Below are 19,423 nucleotides of genomic sequence, written 5' to 3' on the forward strand. Positions count from 1 at the left end.
GAGTCCGTCAACGAAGGGTGATTCACAAAGCAGAACCCTCAGGGACGACACAGGACCATAAAGCATGTTTACAAGAGGGTGATGGCAGGCGGGTGACTCAGTCAGGTGACAGGGTGAGTTGGACTGAGCATGCTCAGCCAGCGTGGCGCTGTCACGGCAACCGCATCTCCAGTCCGATAAGAAATCAAACTGAAATGGAAGAACTGAATACAACCTAGGAGAGCACGCACACGCACACACACACACGCGTACTCCTTCTCCCATCACAACAGTAGCACATACCCCTAGCTCACACACACACACTTCATGGTAGAGCACCTGCTATCCTTATGCCATCCATCTCTAAATTGGTTATTACTCTGTCCGTCGGGAGGAAACGACCAACAGTTCCACAGCTCTCCCCACAAACGGCTGCAAGGCTCCACAACAGACCTGCTACTGATGTCAGCTCCTCTGGACACGACACCAAACCAGCTGGACGTGATCTGTCACACGTGGGCCAGTGTGTTCTACCACCACAGTGGGGCGGGGGAAGGGGGCAGGAGAGGAAGTGAGGGGAGGAAGTGGGGGGAGGAGAGGAAGTGAGGGGAGGAGAGGAAGTGAGGGGAGGGGGAAGTGAGGGGAGGGGGGAGGAAGTGAGGGGAGGAAGTGGGGGGAGGAGAGGAAGTGAGGGGAGGAAGTGGGGGGAGGAGAGGAAGTGAGGGGAGGAAGTGAGGGGAGGAGGGGAAGGGGAAGTGAGGAGAGGAAGTGAGGGGAGGGGGGAGGAAGTGAGGGGAGGAAGTGGGGGGAGGAGAGGAAGTGAGGGGAGGAAGTGAGGGGAGGAGGGGAGGAAGTGAGGGGAGGAAGTGGGGGGAGGAGAGGAAGTGAGGGGAGGGGGGAGGAAGTGAGGGGAGAAGAGGAAATGAGGGGATCGGGTGGGGAAGGAGGACAGAGGGAGGAAAGAGAGAGATGGATGGGAGAACAGTGGAAGAGGGAGAGTGGATGGGGGGATAAGAGGGAGGAAGGCGGGAGGGACGCTAACACAGCTGTAAGAGCCTGTGAGTGTGGGCTGGAGGGGAGGAAATGTCTTCCATCCATCTCTATCTGTTCGACTGTCAGCCACACGGTCATGTTCTGTCTGCTGGGAACAATACCCCCTATCAACGACACACACACACTAGGACAAATCCAATACAGTGTTGTCTTGGTTACACAAGGTGCAGCGAGGCGACACAGGCAACATGATTCTACCTGCTCTGCTGTGGTCAGAGTCCTGCACTTCCACATTCTCAATCCTGCACTCTAACACACACACACACACACACACACACGCACACCCTCCTGACACGGTTAATAGACAAACTGCAGAGCAGTACTCAGTGGGTGAGTTACACAGCCCAAGGGAGCAATTTCTAAGGAGCTTCCTGATAGACCTGTCTGGTATATGCTCAATACTGAGAAACACTTCACAATACTGCACTCTGCTGGCTATACTGGGAACTGCAGTGACACATGTTCCTGACATTGGTTTCTAGTCACGTAAGACCCAAAGAGGTCAAAGCCTATTGTTTATAGAAACCAAACTATGACAATAAAAACACTTCTGGTGACTCGGCAAAACATTACATGATGGGTGTCATCAGAAATGATTATTGAAGAGGAAGTTAGATTGGTTAGCGCACTGGAACAATTTGAGCGTAAGAACTAAGACCTACATTACCCTCCTCCACAATAAAATAGGTCATTAAACGAAACATTGCCATAGTCGTGAGCAAATATAGCCAACTGAATCATGGCCGTCTGCTACTTCAGCCTTCAGTGCTGTTACAAGTTTACTGGGCCATTTGTTCCATAGATGATTTAGAAATCTTCATCTGATTCTTCTCCAGCATGTGAAATGCTCTTTCCTGTCTGCCTGTGAAAGTAGTGTCCACCCCAACTCCCCCTCCCTCTCTCCCCTCATACATCATTTCCTGTTTCCATACTCCAGCATCTCATTTCATAGTCCAGCTGACCAGAGGCACATCTGAGCTTCAACCTGAACCAATCATGTCGAAGATCTGGCCGTCACAATCACATTGTGGATGTCAGGAATCCCAGCGAGCGTTTCGCCGCAGGCGAGGGAGCTCCCTTTCATCCAATGGCATCGCAGGCTGCCGTGACTCAATGACCAATTGCGCTTCACATCGTTCTGTGTCCTCAACCAGTGAGATAGTAGAACTCTGCCAAGGTCCCGCCCCCATGGCTGAGGGGCGATGCGAGGAGGAAAATGTCTATGGCGTTCTATGAACATCTAGTTAATGACATGTAGGTTTCTTTTTTTTTTCACGCTCTTTCCCCGTTTTCCTTCAATGCTCTTCTACGCTGTGTGTTTCCCTGGGTTTGGAGTGAATCTTCGGGTGATGTCGGGCTCGTCTCAGCCCGTCCTGGGATGGTTGGTAGCGGAATGGCGCCGTCTTGGGTTGTGTGGTGGCTGTGATGGCGTGGGTGGACTCCGGATCCTCGTTCTGGTTCTGGAGGTGGAGAGGTCTTAGGAGGTGGCGATCTCCCCCCCTAGATGGCGCCAGCCTTTCTGGGTCTCCAGAGGAGGGAGATATTCTACAGCAGTGACATGGAACAACAGCAAAATAAGTCAATATCATTTTCAGAACGATAATAAAAAAATAAAAAAATAATACTTAAACTTTCTCAGATGTTTTCCCTTCAATACATATGGTTGTAATGTTGCTTGAAGAAAATGTGACCGACTGAACAGTCTATCTCTCTTTAACCTCTATGAGGAAGGACTCCTCTCTTCACTTAGTCTGCAGACAGCAGCCATGCCCTGACTGCTCAATGTCTCCCTGAGGGGAAACACCTCTCTCCATCTCACCCCTCTCTCACGTTCTCACTCTCTTTTTGTCCCCCCCCCCCCCCCTCCACCCCCCCCTCTCTTCACCTCCCCTTCTCTCTACCACATGGCTCAATCACATGTTCCTGTCTGTCCTATCTGTTCCTGTTTGCTGGTACTGTTACATCCATCCAGCTGTCCCCAGTGGCCAAGGGAGACATTAACTATGTTCTCTCACTCGCATTTTGATCTCCTCACGGCCACTAACCAACTTTGTTAGTTCGTTATTAGTAAAAACGAGGCGTGCACTGTAGCGACTGGACTGCTTTGATGTGAGGGCACAGGAGCGTTCCCCCAGGGGACTCCCAATTCCAACGGGAGTTCAACCTCCCATTTCCTTCCCTCGCTTCCTCTCCCCGTCCCTCGCTTCCTCCTCTGACGTAACGCCGCGCGAGGCCCGTGGCGGCGGACGCCCAGAGGAGGACGCACTCACCGCTGCTGCTGCAGTTCTTGTTGTCCTTGTCCGAGGCTTCCTCCTCCACCTGGAACGTTTGACACGGGGAGAAGCGACAGGTGAGGATTCACGCCGTCGCAGGAGAAAGATGAGCCCCCCCCCCCCCCCACCATGTTTTCGTGTCGCGGCCACGTTTGCGGGGAGCTTTTGTTTGCCTGGGACTACCGTGCGAACACGGAACGTGCCGGAAGTGGTGTGTTGACAGAACAGGAAGGGGTGTGCTCCCTACCTGTTTCCTCCTCTTCAGCTCGCAGAAGACCCTCTCGAAGCACTCGTGCATGTAGTTGAACTGGGGAGACGACACACGCAAACACGCACTCGAATAAACATGAACCGTGACGGCACAGAGTTCAGCTCTCACCACTTCACTTCCCACTGTAGCTGACCACTACTTCTAGTTCCTTCACTGGAAATCGTCGAGTGAGAGTTGCTTCCGTGTTTATGTCTGGCTGTACTGTGTGTATGTGTGTGTTTGTGAGCGTAGACTCACGTATGGCGTGAAGATCTTGACCCAACGAGGTTTCTTCTCGCCCCTGGCGTACTCGAAGCAGAAGGCCATGCCCTCCTCGTCCGTGTCCCAGCGCTGCATCTCCCCCCACTCAAACGCGATCACCTGGTTCTGGAGGGCACCATGGGGACAGCACAGGGTCAACACACACACACACACACACACACACTACAATCATCCTGAGATTCAGACTCTCACACACACGCGAACCAGAATCATACTATGATTCAGATTCAGACTGTCACACATGTGCACGCACACACACACCTCCAGAGTTCCGTCCTCGGTGCATGCGTGCAGCTTGAAGTGGTGGATGCTGATGGCGGTGATGACGTGGCCCTTCCTGCGGGAGTCACAGGAGCAGTGAGGGAACAGGACCTCGTTGTAGCCCTCACAGGAACGCAGAACGTTCAGGTACTGGGGAGGGGGAGAGAGGAGAAGAATAATGAAATGTCAAAGCGTCATTGAACATCTCAAAGCACTTGGAGATAGACAGAAAAAACAGACCATCAAGAATGAAGCTGGCATATACTCTGATAAACCTCCCCTACACACACACACACACACACACACACCCCAGACCGTGTCTCTGACAGGCGAGCACCTACCATGGCCATCTTCCTCTGCTCAGCCAGCTTCTGCAGCTGGTAGGACTTGTCTTCTGTCTTGATGAAGCCCTTCTTCACGTCCTCCAGCGCCTGGAGGAAGACAGAGAGACATACAGTGGGAAAAAAGAAGTACAAAAATAAAACAAAAAAAAGAAATGAAACAAGCATGTTTCAACAGAGCAGGGTTGGGGTGGGTAGTGTGCCTGGTGTGTGTGTGTGTGTGTTAGTCAGTGTACCTGGTGGAAGCAGTAGTGCATGGCCAGGGGGTTGTCCCGGAGCAGCTCGTCCTCCTCGGGGCTGAACAGCCACTTCCGGAGCACCAGGCAGGTCCCAGGCACCGCAGACGTGTAGTTCTGCACGTACAGCTTGTGGGGGAACTCGTTAGGGGCCAGCTTCCTCACTGAGGGGGGGGGGGGGGGGGGGGGGGGGGTGGGGGGGGGGGGGAGGGAGAAAGTGAGTGAGAGACAAAGTGAGAAAGAGAGATCACCCCAACCTACTCTCCCGTGGACAGTATAGATAAAAAAAGCTTACCAAAGGAGTGATTTATGACTTCAAAGAGGGCGAAGTAGCTGGCCATGACGCTGTCCATCCCAACCTTCACCACCAGAGCCTGACGGATGAAGAGGAGAACATTGCATGTTGAATGAGGAAGATTTGAGGCCACAACAAGAAAAACGAGCTTCCAAAGAAGCAGAGTCATCAACGAAGTGAACGTGAAGATGGGGGGGCGGTGTGTGTGGTCAGCAGACGAGGCGGCGGTGGGCGTACCTGGTACACCTGGTCCGTGGTGCTGTTCTTGCGGATGCGCACAGACACGGTGGTCTTGTCGGGCAGGGCTATCCTCAGCTCCACGTCCGTCACACCGTTGTAGTTCTGCGGGACGGAGGGAGGTTTGCAGGAGGAGGGTCAGAGTGAGGGCTGAGGTCTTGAGTGTCCGTGCGGGACAGTGTCTGTCCACTCCTCTCTGTGGAGGGGTTAACCTTGTGTGTGCGCGCCAGCGTGAGCGCATGCATGAGCCAAGTGCAAATGCAGCGGAGGGCATGTTGAGGCCGACATGAAAACCACATGACTAGTAGGCCAAACCACACGTCCTCACCTCATCCGACTCTGACAGGAACTCCTGCATGATATCGCTCTCCCCGATCACCCGCACCGAACACACTGGGGAGGAGAGAGACACAGGAAGAGACTGATAGGTCGTGTGGCTCTGAGAGTGTGTGAAGGCATTCCACGCAGAACATTTCACAAATACTGCAGTGATTCATCCGAGAGATTGGTTCTTTCTGACACGCGCTCTCTTGTTCCTCCTTTTGATGCGATTGCATTTTGCACTTCTTCAAAACGCAGATTTATTTGCAACCGCACTTCCCTAGTGGCCTTGATAACCTCGGTTTCGCAACTTCTAAACCCTCATTTCTCTACCCTCGCTCACCCCCCCCCCCTTTCCTCCTCTGCACGTCTTCCCCCTCTCTCTTCCATCTTCCATTCTCGCCCCTTCCCTATACGTGACTCTTCTCACCCCTCTCGTCCCCAGTCTCACCCCCTCTCCCCCCTCCTCAACTCCCCAGTCTCACCCCCCTTCACCCCCCCCTCCTCCCCGTTCTCACCCGTCATCTCCTCCACGGTTCCCCCCCCCCCCCCCCCCCCCCCCCCCCCCCCCCCCCCCCTCCCCCTATCTCACCCCTCTCCATGTACTCCTCCAGGCCCCTGCGCCGGGCGTCCAGCTGCTGCTCAGACAGGGAGAAGGGCCACTTCCCCGGCAGCTTGGGGAAGGTGTAGGTGGCAAATTCCCTCTTCAAGTTCTGGTTGAGGATAGCGAACTCCCGGTACCGCTTGGAGCACAGCTGCCTGCCTGACATGTACACGTTGTACACCTGCGGGGGGGAGACACGCGCCGGGAAAGAAAACCATCACAACACAGGGTAGAGGAGTGACGCAGCAATACAGCAGCAATAAACAAAAACTTGCGAGTGTAAATGGGAAGCACAGGGCTGGGACCCAAAAATGTGTCAGGACTCGGCTCACCACGAATCTCTCGGCGTGCTGCTCCACGTGCTTGTAGGTTGGCACGGAGATGGGCACGGCCTGCTTGTCGCTGTAGTCGTGGCTGGGCTGGACCGAACTCTCCTCGCCGGCCTCCAGCCCGTCCGCCTCCTGGGGAGGCACGGACAGCACAGCCAGCACCAGCTCCCTCTCTCCGGCCCGGATCAGGTCCACCACCTGCTTGTGGGTGGCCCCCTCGACACTTACCCCATTACTGGAGAAAATATGGGACGGGGGGGGGGGGGGGGGATGAACTAACATTAGTGCATCGACTTCTCTATTGTGAAATGTAGGCCTATGTTTGTTTAGTCTTTTCATTAACGTTTCTTATCTTGTTATGGATTGCTCTCTTTTTGTACAGTCTCTATTTTGTTCTGTGATGACACCCTCTCTCACTCTCCCCCTTATCTCTTGCTTCCCCTCTCAATCCATGCGCCTTGGCCAGATGGCCACAGCATTAAGGTGTCTGAGCTAATCGGCCTGAGAAGCAGGGATGGATGGATGGATGAGGGAGGGAGGGATGGATGGATGGATGAGGGAGGGAGGGAGGGAGGGAGGGAGGGAGGGGAGGCAGGTCAGGGGAAGGTAGCACCTGTCTTGGCCTAAGCACCCTGTTTCCATCATCATTTATTAATTTCACTACCAAACATAACAGCGAGAGTGAGACAAACGGAAAGGGGAGGACAGAAAGGAGAGATGACTGGAAAGTAGCCCTGAGGCACCAGGACAAACAGGTGAAAGGGAACTGGCCCTATTTCTGAAATGCGATTAGGGATTCGATATTATGAGGGGAAGAGTATATAAAGTTTCTTATTGGCTATGCACAGCAGGTAACTTATTATCCAGCTAAACCGCTGACATAAATACTGTAATTTGAATATTTTTTATGATAGGCCAGTTCAATTAGAGAGTCGAACACCTGAAAACTGGTCTTGCAGAATCAATGAAGGGCTGCAATGAATGACTGCCAACACAGCGATTCAATGGTTATCGTCACTGCAACAGCTTAGTATGACGATCAATCAATTTGCAAACCAACTAAATGAGATAACGTAACCGAAAACAGAGATGACTTCCACAACTATATCAAGACATCTTTGAGAAGCTTGAGGCAATCATGCTGGTTAATGTGTCACATGAAAAGCACAGGTCACATGACCTAGCTTGGAGAACAGATCAGGGTAAAGCCCATTTGATGCCTCAGCAAGTTTGCTCTCTCACTAATGTTCCTCATTCTTCCTTCCAGCGTAGGTGGACGCTAGCATGGACTCCTGTAAGCTATAAAGGCTACTCAGCCTTAATGTAGTCCACAAGGCAATTTCATGGTACCCTAACTTGTATACGTGTATCAAATTGAACACAAACTGGCCAGGATAAACCTAGACCCAACTGTTATAGAGACAATATCCTCTGCTGCAATCCCCTAACTGTAAAATCGGTTCGTAACAGATTGTTGCTTTTGCAAGTTTGGGTTAGCTAGGCTAAAACACATCCTTTGAAACCTCCTGACATGTTTTGGGTGGGGGAGAGTGACAAGAGTTCAATAACACCTATGGAGGCCTGATTAAAATAGGCTTTTCCTGGCATGAGATGCCGGACTTGCCAAAACACAAAGCACTTTTGTATCAAGTCTCAAAGGTTTAGCACTGCCTGTCAGCTTCAACCACACGATTCATATAAAAAATCTGAATACAACGCAATACGAGTAGCATGCGGTAACACCGCTGAACTTTAGCTGATTGAATGACTTGATACATAGAGCTGGTCTTACTGTTTATCCCATCAGCCAAGAATCAGAATAAGTTTTATGAAAAGCTGAATTAGGTATTTCAGGTTATACTATATTTGAAAGCCATGACTTTAAATATGAGTCTATATCCTATGACAAACCAATTACACTATTTAGCTGGTCAGGGGGATTAACTGTAACTTTAGGTGACTAGCTGGCTCGACAACTAGAGCTAGCTAGATCCCTCAATGCGCCAAATAGCTCGCTGGCCAGCAAACATTAGGCTCTTTCGAGCTAGACTACCTAATTTATGGCTAATAGCACCTCTATTAAATGTACAGTACCCACGAATGCAGCTTGTTCATTCCTGCACGGAACTACATATATCAAACAAGCGTAGTCTAACTAGCTACATTATGGAATGGATTGGCAAGGCCCAATTTGAACTGGATATAGCAGGCAGCAGCTAGATAGCTGATTGATACAGTTAGCTCTAGACTAGTATCTAGGCTATTCAGTCTACGTAAACTATCTATGTAGAATATTTACACAATCGTTAGCTGGACTGCACTGTGGCTAGTTAGGGGTAGCTAGATTGGAAGTGACAGCCAAATTAGCTGAAATAACATTCGTTAGCTAGATTAGGCTAGTAGTTCACGCTTTGACTCTACTGTACAACGACGTTAACAGTGAGCTAGCTAGTACGAAAGGTAGAGCTACAGCTAATCAGTTAGCTTGCACTAGGTGGTTGGCAAGCAAACAAATGGCTTAATGTCATTACAGTTGACTTACACTTCAAGGATCCTGTCACCCTTTGATATGCCAGCTCTGTCCGCTGCTCCTCCGGGCAAAACAGCACTAACATGCTGAAGAGGGGCGTACAATTCCCCATTGATGCTCCGCAGTTGTCCCCCTTCGCTAACCTGACCACGAACGTTGAATCCATAGCCCGATTCCGACTTGACAATTCTTACTACTCTTGGACCTGACGTCACCGTTGTGGTATTTAGTCCGGTGGTACCGACTACCGAACCAACACTAGGTCCATTACGAGATGCCGAAGGTAGAGCCGACCGAATTTCATCGCCTTCAACATCCGCCATCTTCTATTGAAAACACTACCCCCTCCGGTCCGTGTCTAGCAGATTCAAAACAACACCGAATACGCTCTCAGACAACCTTCTCCAGACTGACTCGGTTGTTATCCCGCCCCTCCATCGCATCACGAGACCTCGATTTTAACCCAAGCGAAGGCATCACGGGCCGCTGTGGTTTCTGTCAGAACATTTGGATTGTTTATGCTCTCAGTGTTGATCAGTGTTGATTATGCAAAATAGGTTGTTGCACATATTGCATGTAATAAGTGTTGCATTAAGTGGTTACTGTCAGTGGATTCCAACTTTCACTGTACCAGAAGTTCACTATTTACATAACCAACAATGTGAACACTACACCACCTAAAATTTAATTCTGACAGTGGTATTAATTTATAATAATGATGAACTGGTTTGAATAGATTAGACATTTTGATAAGAAGGTTTGAAAGCAATCTGTATCTGTGCCCTTTATTTTAAAAAGTAACAATATTAGAATTGAGAGAAACATATCAAGTCACACACTTCACAATTTAATTAATCTACTTTATTGTTTTATTGTATTGTGTAGAACGACTTCCTTTAAAGATACGACATGATTTCGGATATATTTTCAGCCTGTTGGATCGTTTTCCCCTCCTGCAGTTTTCCTCAATGGCCAGCAGGTGGTAATCTAGTTCTTTTTGGTGAAGAAGTCATTGCACATCACTGTGAGGCATGAGACCAGGGTGACGTACTCCTTGAAGTCAACAGTGTTGTCTTTGTTGGAGTCTAGGTCGCTGAAGATTCTATCCACGGCTTCCTTGTCACTAGACTTCTGTAACAGGGAGGGAAAATAAAGCAAGAAACTAAAATGGGTCATGATTGGGTCTTGATCATTCAATTAGTAGTCGGTTGTCTGCTAATGATTACAGGACAATGTTCTTATTTTACATTTTCTGAATGTGTATTTTTATCCTAACAATCAGTTATCAGAGCGGTTTAAGTCTAACACAATTGCTTTGTGATGTGAATACAAGTCATTTTGCTGCATTTAGAATGCCCGCTTCTGTGCTTCAAGAATGGGTGAAAACACTCTTTATGTAGAGGTTGGCCTGACTGGTATTCTTACCCCCAGCACCTCCCCCAGCTCTGCCTGGAGCAGGTCCTTCAGTTCAGCCTTGCTGAGGGTGTACTTGTCCCCCTCCTTACCAGAGTACTTGTGGAAGGAGGAGATGAGGAGGGCCATGGCTTGCTGGACCCCAGACATAGTGGCTGGGGAACAGAGACATTTACATTACATTTAGTCATTTAGCAGACGCTCTTATCCAGAGCGACTTACAGTAAGTACAGGGACATTCTCCCTGAGGCAAGTAGGGTGAAGTGCCTTGCCCAAGGACACAACTTAATTGGGTACAGCCGGGAATCGAACCAACAACCTTCTGATTAATAGCCCGACTCCCTAACCGCTCAGCGATCTGACCCCGGGCGGCAGGAGAGGAGATCGCAAATCACAGATTACTAAAGCTCCAAATGCATTATGAGACAAAGAGAAGATTTCGAAAGAGATGTCATAAAGGATTTATCATCTGCATAATGGTTTTTATTTGTAGACAAAGTGACCAGATATGGTGGTTATTCAGTTAACCAGATTCTTTATTATTCCCAGCGCACACACACTCTTGTTGACATGATAACTTTTGTCCCTTGCTGTGTTTTTCAACTGTACAGGTACTTTCCATGCAGCTGGATATAAATAAACCTGTTGTTTATCCGTTCCACGGAGACCCCAGCAAAGCCTCCCAACTGTGACTCCCTAACCCTGGCTCCTGGGCACTCCTAACAGGCAATGCTATGGCAACGGCCCTCTCTCTTGATGATTGGTCCTGATACAGGAAGTAGGGTCCAACCTATGTGATCACTTCTACAAAAGCATAACATCCCACCCAGACACCGAACCTTTCCCTGGAGAGCCAAATACAACCACTCCCATGTGTCTGAGTGTGGATGTAGCCTTACATGTATGGGGTGTGGCACTGGGAAGCCTTAGGATGAGACAGGAGAGGATGACAATAACTTAATAAGAAGTGAGACAGAGCAATAGTTGTGATGGGTTCATTTGTGCCATCAAGCTTTTTTGAGAGACAAAGTATTCCAAGCAAAGCCATACTGTACATATGAGTCAAAACAGGGATACATTCAATTTAAGTATTTACACTGCAATTAAAAGTACATTGTGAAAAATGTTCAGTTACCTGGTGTTACACATGAAGTAGGCCTACAAATGACAAATCTGCTTATCCATACACAGAATGCATGGATTGGACGTGGCTTGAGCTATAATATCCAAAGAGCCAAATGTGATCCAGTGTAGGTCTGGCATGCAGCAAATGTTAACACGTTGACCAGTAATACACACAGATGTATTATACTACATATAGTCTTATTTAGCTATGTTAAAATTTGTACTCACCAAGAGGTTGTAGAAAGTAAGTTTGAAAGGTGATGGAGAAATAGAGTCAGAGTAATGAAGAGAGGGGTGTAATCTAAGTTTTATACTTCACCACACCCATTTCCCCTCTATCCTCCCCTTCTTTAATTCCCACTCTCTCTCTCTCTCTCTCTCTCTCTCTCTCTCTCTCTCTCTCTCTCTCTCTCTCTCTCTCTCTCTCTCTCTGTCTCTGTCTCACTACCCTCCTTTTCTCTCTCTCCCCCCTCTCTCTATTTCTATCTCTCTCTTTCTATTTGAAATGTATCAAAATGGCTTAATATTTACTGATGTTCTGCATATGTGCATAGATATACACCTTATATTATAATGCATCGCACAACAGAAATAAAATATGCTCTAGAACTAAATCAGTCTGAAACAAAGGAGCAAAGTCTTTAAACAAAATCCTTTCAAAATGAATACTGTCATGAGAACGTGTAGATAAAACTTAAAAGGGTAAATATATTTATTTAACATATTAATATATTATAGACATATGTTGAGGATTTAAGAACTGGTGATGAGAAGATGTTGAAATCACTAATGTGTGTACAGATCTTAATTTCCTCTCAGGGCAGGGTCTGTTTTGGCAGTTACAGTGCTCTCTTGTTTGTGTGTCACACAGTATCATTCAAATAATTTGCAGTGCCTCTTTGAAAATAAAAATATGTGGTTTCTAGGGCCACAATTAACTTACTGTCACAAAGTCACAAGTTGGAGTCTAACTGCTTTCACAAGAATAGGTACATGGTACTAGAATGACTTGTGACAACATACACACTCAACACAGCAGTTTAGCAGCTACTTTATCTTGCCAGATTTATCCAAAGCTAACCCAAGGAGAGAGCCCTGGTTCAATGTGGTTTGTTTCCTCTGCAGGTTATCCAGCTCCCAATGTATGTGACTTGAACCTGAGACCTTAATATCTGCATGCTCTAACCACTGAGCTATAGCTATGAGTTCAGAGGGTGTCAACTGAGTTTCTGTTTATACCTCTGAGGGTGGTGGCTCTGTAGATCTTCCTTCACTGCACAGGAACCCCAGATTTCTGAGGTTGGAATTGTGAGTCACAGTCAGGACCATGAGCCGATGAGTCAGCCAGAAGCTTCCTGACAGAAAAAACATCTGATGACCAGGTCTCTCTTTACCATGGCAACTGTTGGTGGTTACTCTGTATACTGTTTACTGTGTGCTTGTGTCTCTAAATGAAAGCATGTGTGTTGGCCAGGTGGCATCTGTGTGTGTATGTGTGTGTGTGTGTTTTCTGTTTGGTTTGTGTCCGTGACTACCTCCTCTATTCCTTCCTTCCATTCAGCAGAAACCCACAATTGTCATTGAGTTAAATGATCAGGAAATTCTTGTCCCTAAATCTGTCCTGTCTGCTCCTAGGAATTTCCTAAACCCTGCATATTTTCAACACAAACTACCAATAACGAAACTAATTTCATGAGTTTCAACTTTGTAAACTTGTTTAAACTCTACCAACCAGCTACACTCTTATCAAATAGAGAGGGCAGGACAAATACACTCTGTGCAAGCCAGAAATAATGTGATTTAACTGGGTTTCTGTAAAACCCTTTCTCCACCTAGTGGCCATTGTATGAAATGTCTCAATAATACCCTATATGGAATTGCCAAGAACAGAATTATGTTTTTTGTAGCCGCATCCATAGTTACTGTTTGAAACACTGCTTGAATACCAAGTATTAAAACTCCCACAGTGTGGTATGGTCTGTGTATAGCTACTCCAAACAAAGTTGAACATTTAAGTAGACCAGTGAATCTTCAAAGAGAAAATAACAGTTACAGAGCGAATCAGAGTTATAATTCTTTAAGAGGACTCAGGGGAATCCCCATTCTGTCCCTCCAGCAATCCAAGGCTTTGGCGTGAGTGTCACATGGGTGTGTTGCTCATGTCTTCCTACTGTACACCCACGCCACTGTAACCTAGCAATACATGTTTTTTTTCTTGTAACCAATAACGTTGGTCGGGGTAGACCACACAATAAGTCCTGCCAAAAAAGAGAGAGAGGGGAAGACCGGAAGAGATATAGAGAGGGCGACAAGGCTGTTAAACCTCTGATGGTAAAACTGTAAAACCCCACCCTGAGGCCTTGTGCACTAGAACATTCCAAGGATTCCTCTTTGAGATGATAAATGAGCTGTTTTATCAGACTGTATGACTTTGATTGTATGACTAAGTGACATACAGCTCCAGCAGACCTGCTATGCAACATATTTTTAACTGCAACCACGTCACTTACTGCAGCTGAGATCCATATTTAAAATCTATCTCTGTCTCATTCACACAAACAAACCAAATCAGAAAAGACTCCATGAGGAAAACAGTTTCTCCATGTTTTTAATGAACAGTGTGATATTACAAAAGTGACCCCTCCTCTCTCACTTCTTCCCCATCTTCTTCAGGTGCATCTGGTAGCACTGCTCACAGGCGATGGACAGGCCCACCACCAGAGACACAAACTCCTCAAAGTTCACCTCTCCATCTCCGTTGGTGTCCAGATCTTTCATGATCTTGTCGATCGCAGCGGGGTCCTTCTGAGACTGAAGGGAGCAGGACGACAAAAAGAACCACATTTACCAACGTTTATCATTTACGAAGGAGTTGTCTCGGAGCTAAGGCTTCCCCCTCAGTGATCTAGTCAACGTGGTGCAGGCAAACACTGGATGCCCACAAACATGTCCTGTATGGCCACTGTAAAAGTGTAGTGCGACACACAGGTGGGCAAGGATACTAAGCGGAAGGGGGCGTGGTACATTTGTGCGCTCACTTCTTCATATTACACAACACTACTGCTTCATCCTACCTCTTATGAATCTGGCAGTGAATAGTCAGATAAAGCACACTTCACTGACATGGGCACTGTCTGCACAGAGCTATATAATGGGCTGAGTCGTCTCTGTAAACTGGCTGGTCTCAACACCACACCGTCTGACGTGGCTGAGATGAAGATATGGTGCCCACCTTGAGGAACCCAGAGAGCTCGTGCTCCATCAGGTCCTTGAGCTCACGGCGGCTGAGCGAGTTACCGGACCCCTCTTTGGAGGCGTAACGGTGGAACACCGTGATCAGGGACTCCATGGAGCGTTCCAGTTCAGAAGGCATGGCTGCTGGTTAACTGACAGAGGGAGAAGTAATAGAGAGAAATATAAGGAGACAGAGAGACTGAGAGGATAAGAGAGATAGATAGAGAGCGACAGCGAGAGACAGTGTGTGTGTGTGTGTGTGTGTGTGTGTGCGTGTGTGTGTGTGTGTGTGTGTGTGTGTGTGTGTGAGGAGACAGACAGAAGTTGAGATAGAAAGAGAGAAAGAGGTTGAGAGAGATTTCAATTATTTTGAATGCTGCCATTGATATGCTAGAGGGATCATGGGACCTGAGATCTTTTTTGTGTTGACCTTGAGGCATGTAGGCCTATAAGCCTGTATGTACTTATAGGTGGCACTTGGGAAGATCTTGGCTGAAGAAAGCATATTTTAACGATTAATATTTCTCTGTACTCTTACTCACAATCCAGCAAACTACTCTTAAAAGGTATCCCAAGTTTACAGGCATACTCACATCTGTCTTACACACACACCATTTAAAGCACAAACACTCATGCTGCAGCTTGACCCAGAAGCTCGAATGTACAAATAGAGGAAGAAAAAGGTGGGGCAGGGAAAGGGTGTAGCTGCCACTGGTACATACTGAGAGAAGAGGGAAAATGACTAACAAGCGAAAAATGTGTAGAGGGGGAGAGAGGCAGAGACAAAGAGACGTTGCATCAACACCAGGGAAATTGTGTATGTACACATCCCTAAATCCATTCGATTTTATCCAGTAGACACTCAAAACCTATGATGGCCCCGTTAAATATAAAAATAAATACATAAATTAACATTATCAGCGCATTATTAGTACAGGTGTGTGCGTACGCCCATTGGAACTGGCAAGAAGCAAGTTCTAAAAACTGACTAAAACACCAGATGTAGACAAATTCATACCGTAGCAGCATGATGAAAGTGTTAATGTGTCAAGTGTTAATGTGTAAATAACATATAGCCGTCTTCAGTTGTACAATTGCTAAATCAATTCTTTCATAACCAGATTCCAAAATGTCTCTAAATCTCTAACTTGACTCGAATCTTTCTTCCTCGTTTTTTATGCAAACTAGAAGCATCAAAAATAAAAGCATGTCGCAAACCATTTCGCAGGTTCTTCTTGTGGAACAGACACCAAACTACTTTGCGCCTAGAGACAAAAATACCAGTCAAACAAGAACTGTGCAGTACTATTACATAATTCTTACCGTTACGGAGCGAGGAGATGGCGGTTGAAGAGAGTTTGTAAATGCGCAGGAGTTGAGAAATATTGAGTGTTGGAATTTATAGCAAGGCGCCGCCCTGACTGTCAGAGTTCGAGGCAAGTAATGTAGTTGAGGATGTTAAGATAAGCCCACTCACTTTATGATAGTTAACAACAGAACAAATAGACTTGGAAGATTGTGTGATCAAACTTTTTAATTACCTTATTTCGACTAGTTAGGCTGTCTATTTTATTTTGACGACCACCCTGCACAGGATAAATAGTATATTCTTAATTGTGATAGAGTTTAAGTCCTGTAAAAAATAATGTAGCCACATACATACAAATCGTACAAACTGTAACCTGATCAGAAGAACGAATCATTAACCACCGACTATCTACTGAAAATAACCATTGAACAGGAGGGCGTGTAGCCATACCTACCTCGCCCAACAACACACACACATATCAGCCTCATACCTGTGTTACTACAACGAACTATACACTTTTGTCCTTAAATAGATTTCCCCCAATAAATCAAATAAAAATCAGTTGTAATTGGTTGAGATAAGTTTTTTTTTTTTTTTTTTCATATGTTCTTGATATTGTGAGCATAGGCGATTCTAGGTTTTAAAACGGGGGGTGCAAAGAGTAGTCATTTTTTGGGGGGGGCTTACAAAAAGATTTTCAAAATTAATACTAGATCTTAAAATTTACAATTTATCATTACAGTACAACCAACCTTGATAGAACATACAACTCTGACATCCCTTAAAAAATTCTAAAAACATTTTATCGTTTTTTTACATCCCAACAGTAGTGGGTGCAAATGCACCCGCGGTAAAAACGCCTATGATTGTGAGGAAGGTATGGAGGTTTCTGTGACGATCCTCTGAGTCATAATAAACTGAAATCAGAATGCGATTTTGGAACCACAAGAGGACACTACATAGGTTTATTCAATCTGGATGATCGTATTATTCTTAGTTGAATGTTCGCTTCACCTCATATTAACTGACTCTATCACCTATGTTTCATGTGAGAGTTTATGTAAGTGTGTGTGCTCACTAAAAAGACAAATATTAATAGGGAGGGGTCCCACTGAGTCACTGTCAGCACGAACAAGTTTTGTTTTAAGACGGATTATTTTTCCGCCATTGTACTTTTTGTCTTGTGTGTATGACTCACTTGACATTCACTTCACTCCCTCCCTCATTTAGCAGACGCTCTTATCCCCCGAGGCAAGTAGGGTGAAGTGCCTTGCCCAAGGACACAACCTCATTTTGCACGGCCGGGAATCGAACTGGCAACCTTCAGATTACCAGCCCGATTCCCAAACCGCTCAGCCACCTGACTCCCTGTTACTTGACTTCAAAATATCATCCCTCTCCTTGACACTATACCTTGATCCATGTGTGCAGCTGCTTTGACTGCTGCACAAGTTTGCTTTATATATTTTTGTATATTTTGGAAAAGTACTTTTCTGGAGAAATAGGTAACACAGCCAACCGATTATTGCTATGAAGTGAACCAAAAGACAACAAACAAAGATTAATACACATTGTTGAATGTTAACACAAACATGAATGTTCTGAATGATCTACATTATGTTCTGCAACTGTAGGCGGTGGAGATGGTATTCAGAATAGAAAACTTGGGAAACATGACAGACTAGCCATCTCAAAACTGGGATTAACTGTAAAGAAAAGATGGACCACACCCAATATGATTACCTGCACTTGTGAAGGGTGAGATGAACTCAACATAAAGATGTAAGAATATCTTTAAAATTTCATCAGTTTATTACTCTCCTTCCAATTAATCTATGAGCAAGTTTTTTGAATTGCTGAACACATGATCAAATTTGAGTCAGAGTGCAGGAGTCTTATCTCATGGAATCTATTTTACGTAATGTGTCTCACAAACTGGTTGGTACCACTGGTGTGGTGTGTGTATGTGTGTGCAGTATATAAGCACCCACACCATCTTTCGCCTGCACTTTGCTTCCCCTGCTCAACTGAAAGAGTCACCCTCACCCAGCACACAGGTAGGATGGGCATATGACGAGAAAGGACAAACTAGCTCACATAGGGTACTAGTAAAAAGAGAGATAGACAGACACTCTGGCAATAATTGTGTTAAGAAATGATTCTGAAAGTCTAGTTGTCCATAGCTTCAAGGTCAAAACTTAAAACTGCAACTCTGAACACAGTCTCGTTATCTATCTAATTCTTCCTAAATTGGTATTGTATCTATCAAATGTCTCATTTAGCCAGCTGTAATACATATCATCTTCCCTCTTTCTTCCTGTTCAGGATCACGCTCTAATCGCAAACCATGGAACCAAGCACCCTTGAGATGGGATTGATCGCTCTTGTTGCGACTTTTAAAAAGTATGCAGGAGAGGGCAGTCAACAGACTCTCAACAAGGCTGAGCTAAAGAATCTGCTGGCCAGCGAGCTTCCTCATCTGATGGCGGTGAGTCACTGAAACAACTAATTGCACAAAAGAATGTGGCAGTGATTTGCATAGTAGCTATTATAAGGCTTCAGACAACAGGCTGCTGAATGCTGACCACATTATTAGCTTGAGAACATTTAATAACAAATAAAATAATAATAATAATATTTAGAACTCACTTTATATTAGCTAAAATAGCTAAAGTGCTACAGGTTAAAAACAAGAAAGGGCGAAAAAAATCATGTCGACCAAAAAAGAAAATAGGACAGAATAAAAGAGTCAATCAACCAAAGGCTCTGTAAAAAAAGGTGGGTTTTGAGGCCACGTTTAAAAGCATCCACAGTCTGTGGTGTCCTCAGGTGATCAGAGAGAGCATTCCAGAGACTGGGAGCGGCTGAGCAGAAAGCCCAAACTCCCATGGTACGCAGCTTAGTCCTTGGTGGTTTCAGGAGATGTTTTTCAGCAATCTACATTTGGCAAGCACGACAATATAATAGGTGATTCAAGTAGAGATTTTTTTTGTTGACTTTTTTGTCGTCAATAAGAAACATCTAATTACAGTGATTACATAACTGAATAATATTGCAATGCATGAGCCTTGGGAGTTATAAATACAATATTTGTCCAATTTATGTATGAGAACTACCTAACGTTTTTTAGTGGCCCTTGTTTGTTTCCTGAACAGAAAGGGGGAGACAAAGTGGATGAGTTGATTGCCATGTTGGACGCGGACGCTGACGGGAGTCTTGACTTTCAAGAGTACTTCACTCTAGTTGCCGGCTTGGCTATGTGTGTCCACGCCGCACTGGAAAATCACTAAAACGTTTTGAAAATATGTTTTTAAGGGTCAACGGTGTCTATAGACAGTGGTTATGTTAAGA

General features: G+C 46.0%; 3 protein-coding genes across 4 annotated transcripts; all 3 read right to left on the reverse strand.

Annotated features, from left to right (window-relative positions):
* Positions 1 to 896: 896 nt before the first annotated feature.
* Positions 897 to 9,417, reverse strand: snx27a (sorting nexin 27a). The gene is made up of 13 exons (XM_062446230.1): positions 9,004 to 9,417; positions 6,465 to 6,696; positions 6,121 to 6,313; positions 5,536 to 5,600; positions 5,208 to 5,312; positions 4,971 to 5,049; positions 4,676 to 4,839; positions 4,440 to 4,529; positions 4,099 to 4,248; positions 3,814 to 3,942; positions 3,553 to 3,612; positions 3,303 to 3,351; positions 897 to 2,577 (listed from the first exon to the last, which is right to left on the reverse strand). The coding sequence occupies exons 1-13, from the start codon at positions 9,312 to 9,314 to the stop codon at positions 2,510 to 2,512; spliced, it is 1,695 nt and encodes a 564-aa protein (XP_062302214.1). The 5' UTR covers positions 9,315 to 9,417; the 3' UTR covers positions 897 to 2,509.
* A 420-nt stretch (positions 9,418 to 9,837) lies between these two features.
* Positions 9,838 to 11,889, reverse strand: LOC134007069 (ictacalcin-like). The gene is made up of 3 exons (XM_062446234.1): positions 11,758 to 11,889; positions 10,417 to 10,559; positions 9,838 to 10,122 (listed from the first exon to the last, which is right to left on the reverse strand). Exons 2-3 carry the CDS (start codon positions 10,552 to 10,554, stop codon positions 9,979 to 9,981), a joined length of 282 nt encoding a protein of 93 aa, XP_062302218.1. The 5' UTR covers positions 10,555 to 10,559; positions 11,758 to 11,889; the 3' UTR covers positions 9,838 to 9,978.
* Positions 11,890 to 14,119: 2,230 nt separating this feature from the next.
* LOC134007068 (protein S100-A1-like) lies at positions 14,120 to 16,302 on the reverse strand. 2 transcript variants are annotated; one of them, XM_062446233.1, is made up of 3 exons: positions 16,087 to 16,302; positions 14,762 to 14,962; positions 14,120 to 14,340 (listed from the first exon to the last, which is right to left on the reverse strand). In XM_062446233.1, exons 2-3 carry the CDS (start codon positions 14,900 to 14,902, stop codon positions 14,179 to 14,181), a joined length of 303 nt encoding a protein of 100 aa, XP_062302217.1. In that variant the 5' UTR covers positions 14,903 to 14,962; positions 16,087 to 16,302; the 3' UTR covers positions 14,120 to 14,178. The 2 variants fall into 2 exon arrangements, with proteins under 2 accessions (XP_062302217.1, XP_062302216.1); XM_062446232.1 differs by having other exon boundaries at positions 14,762 to 14,915; positions 16,087 to 16,299.
* Between the last annotated feature and the right edge of the window lie 3,121 nt (positions 16,303 to 19,423).

Source organism: Osmerus eperlanus, chromosome 20, assembly GCF_963692335.1.
Source record: "Osmerus eperlanus chromosome 20, fOsmEpe2.1, whole genome shotgun sequence".
NCBI classification, from domain to species: Eukaryota; Metazoa; Chordata; class Actinopteri; order Osmeriformes; family Osmeridae; genus Osmerus; species Osmerus eperlanus.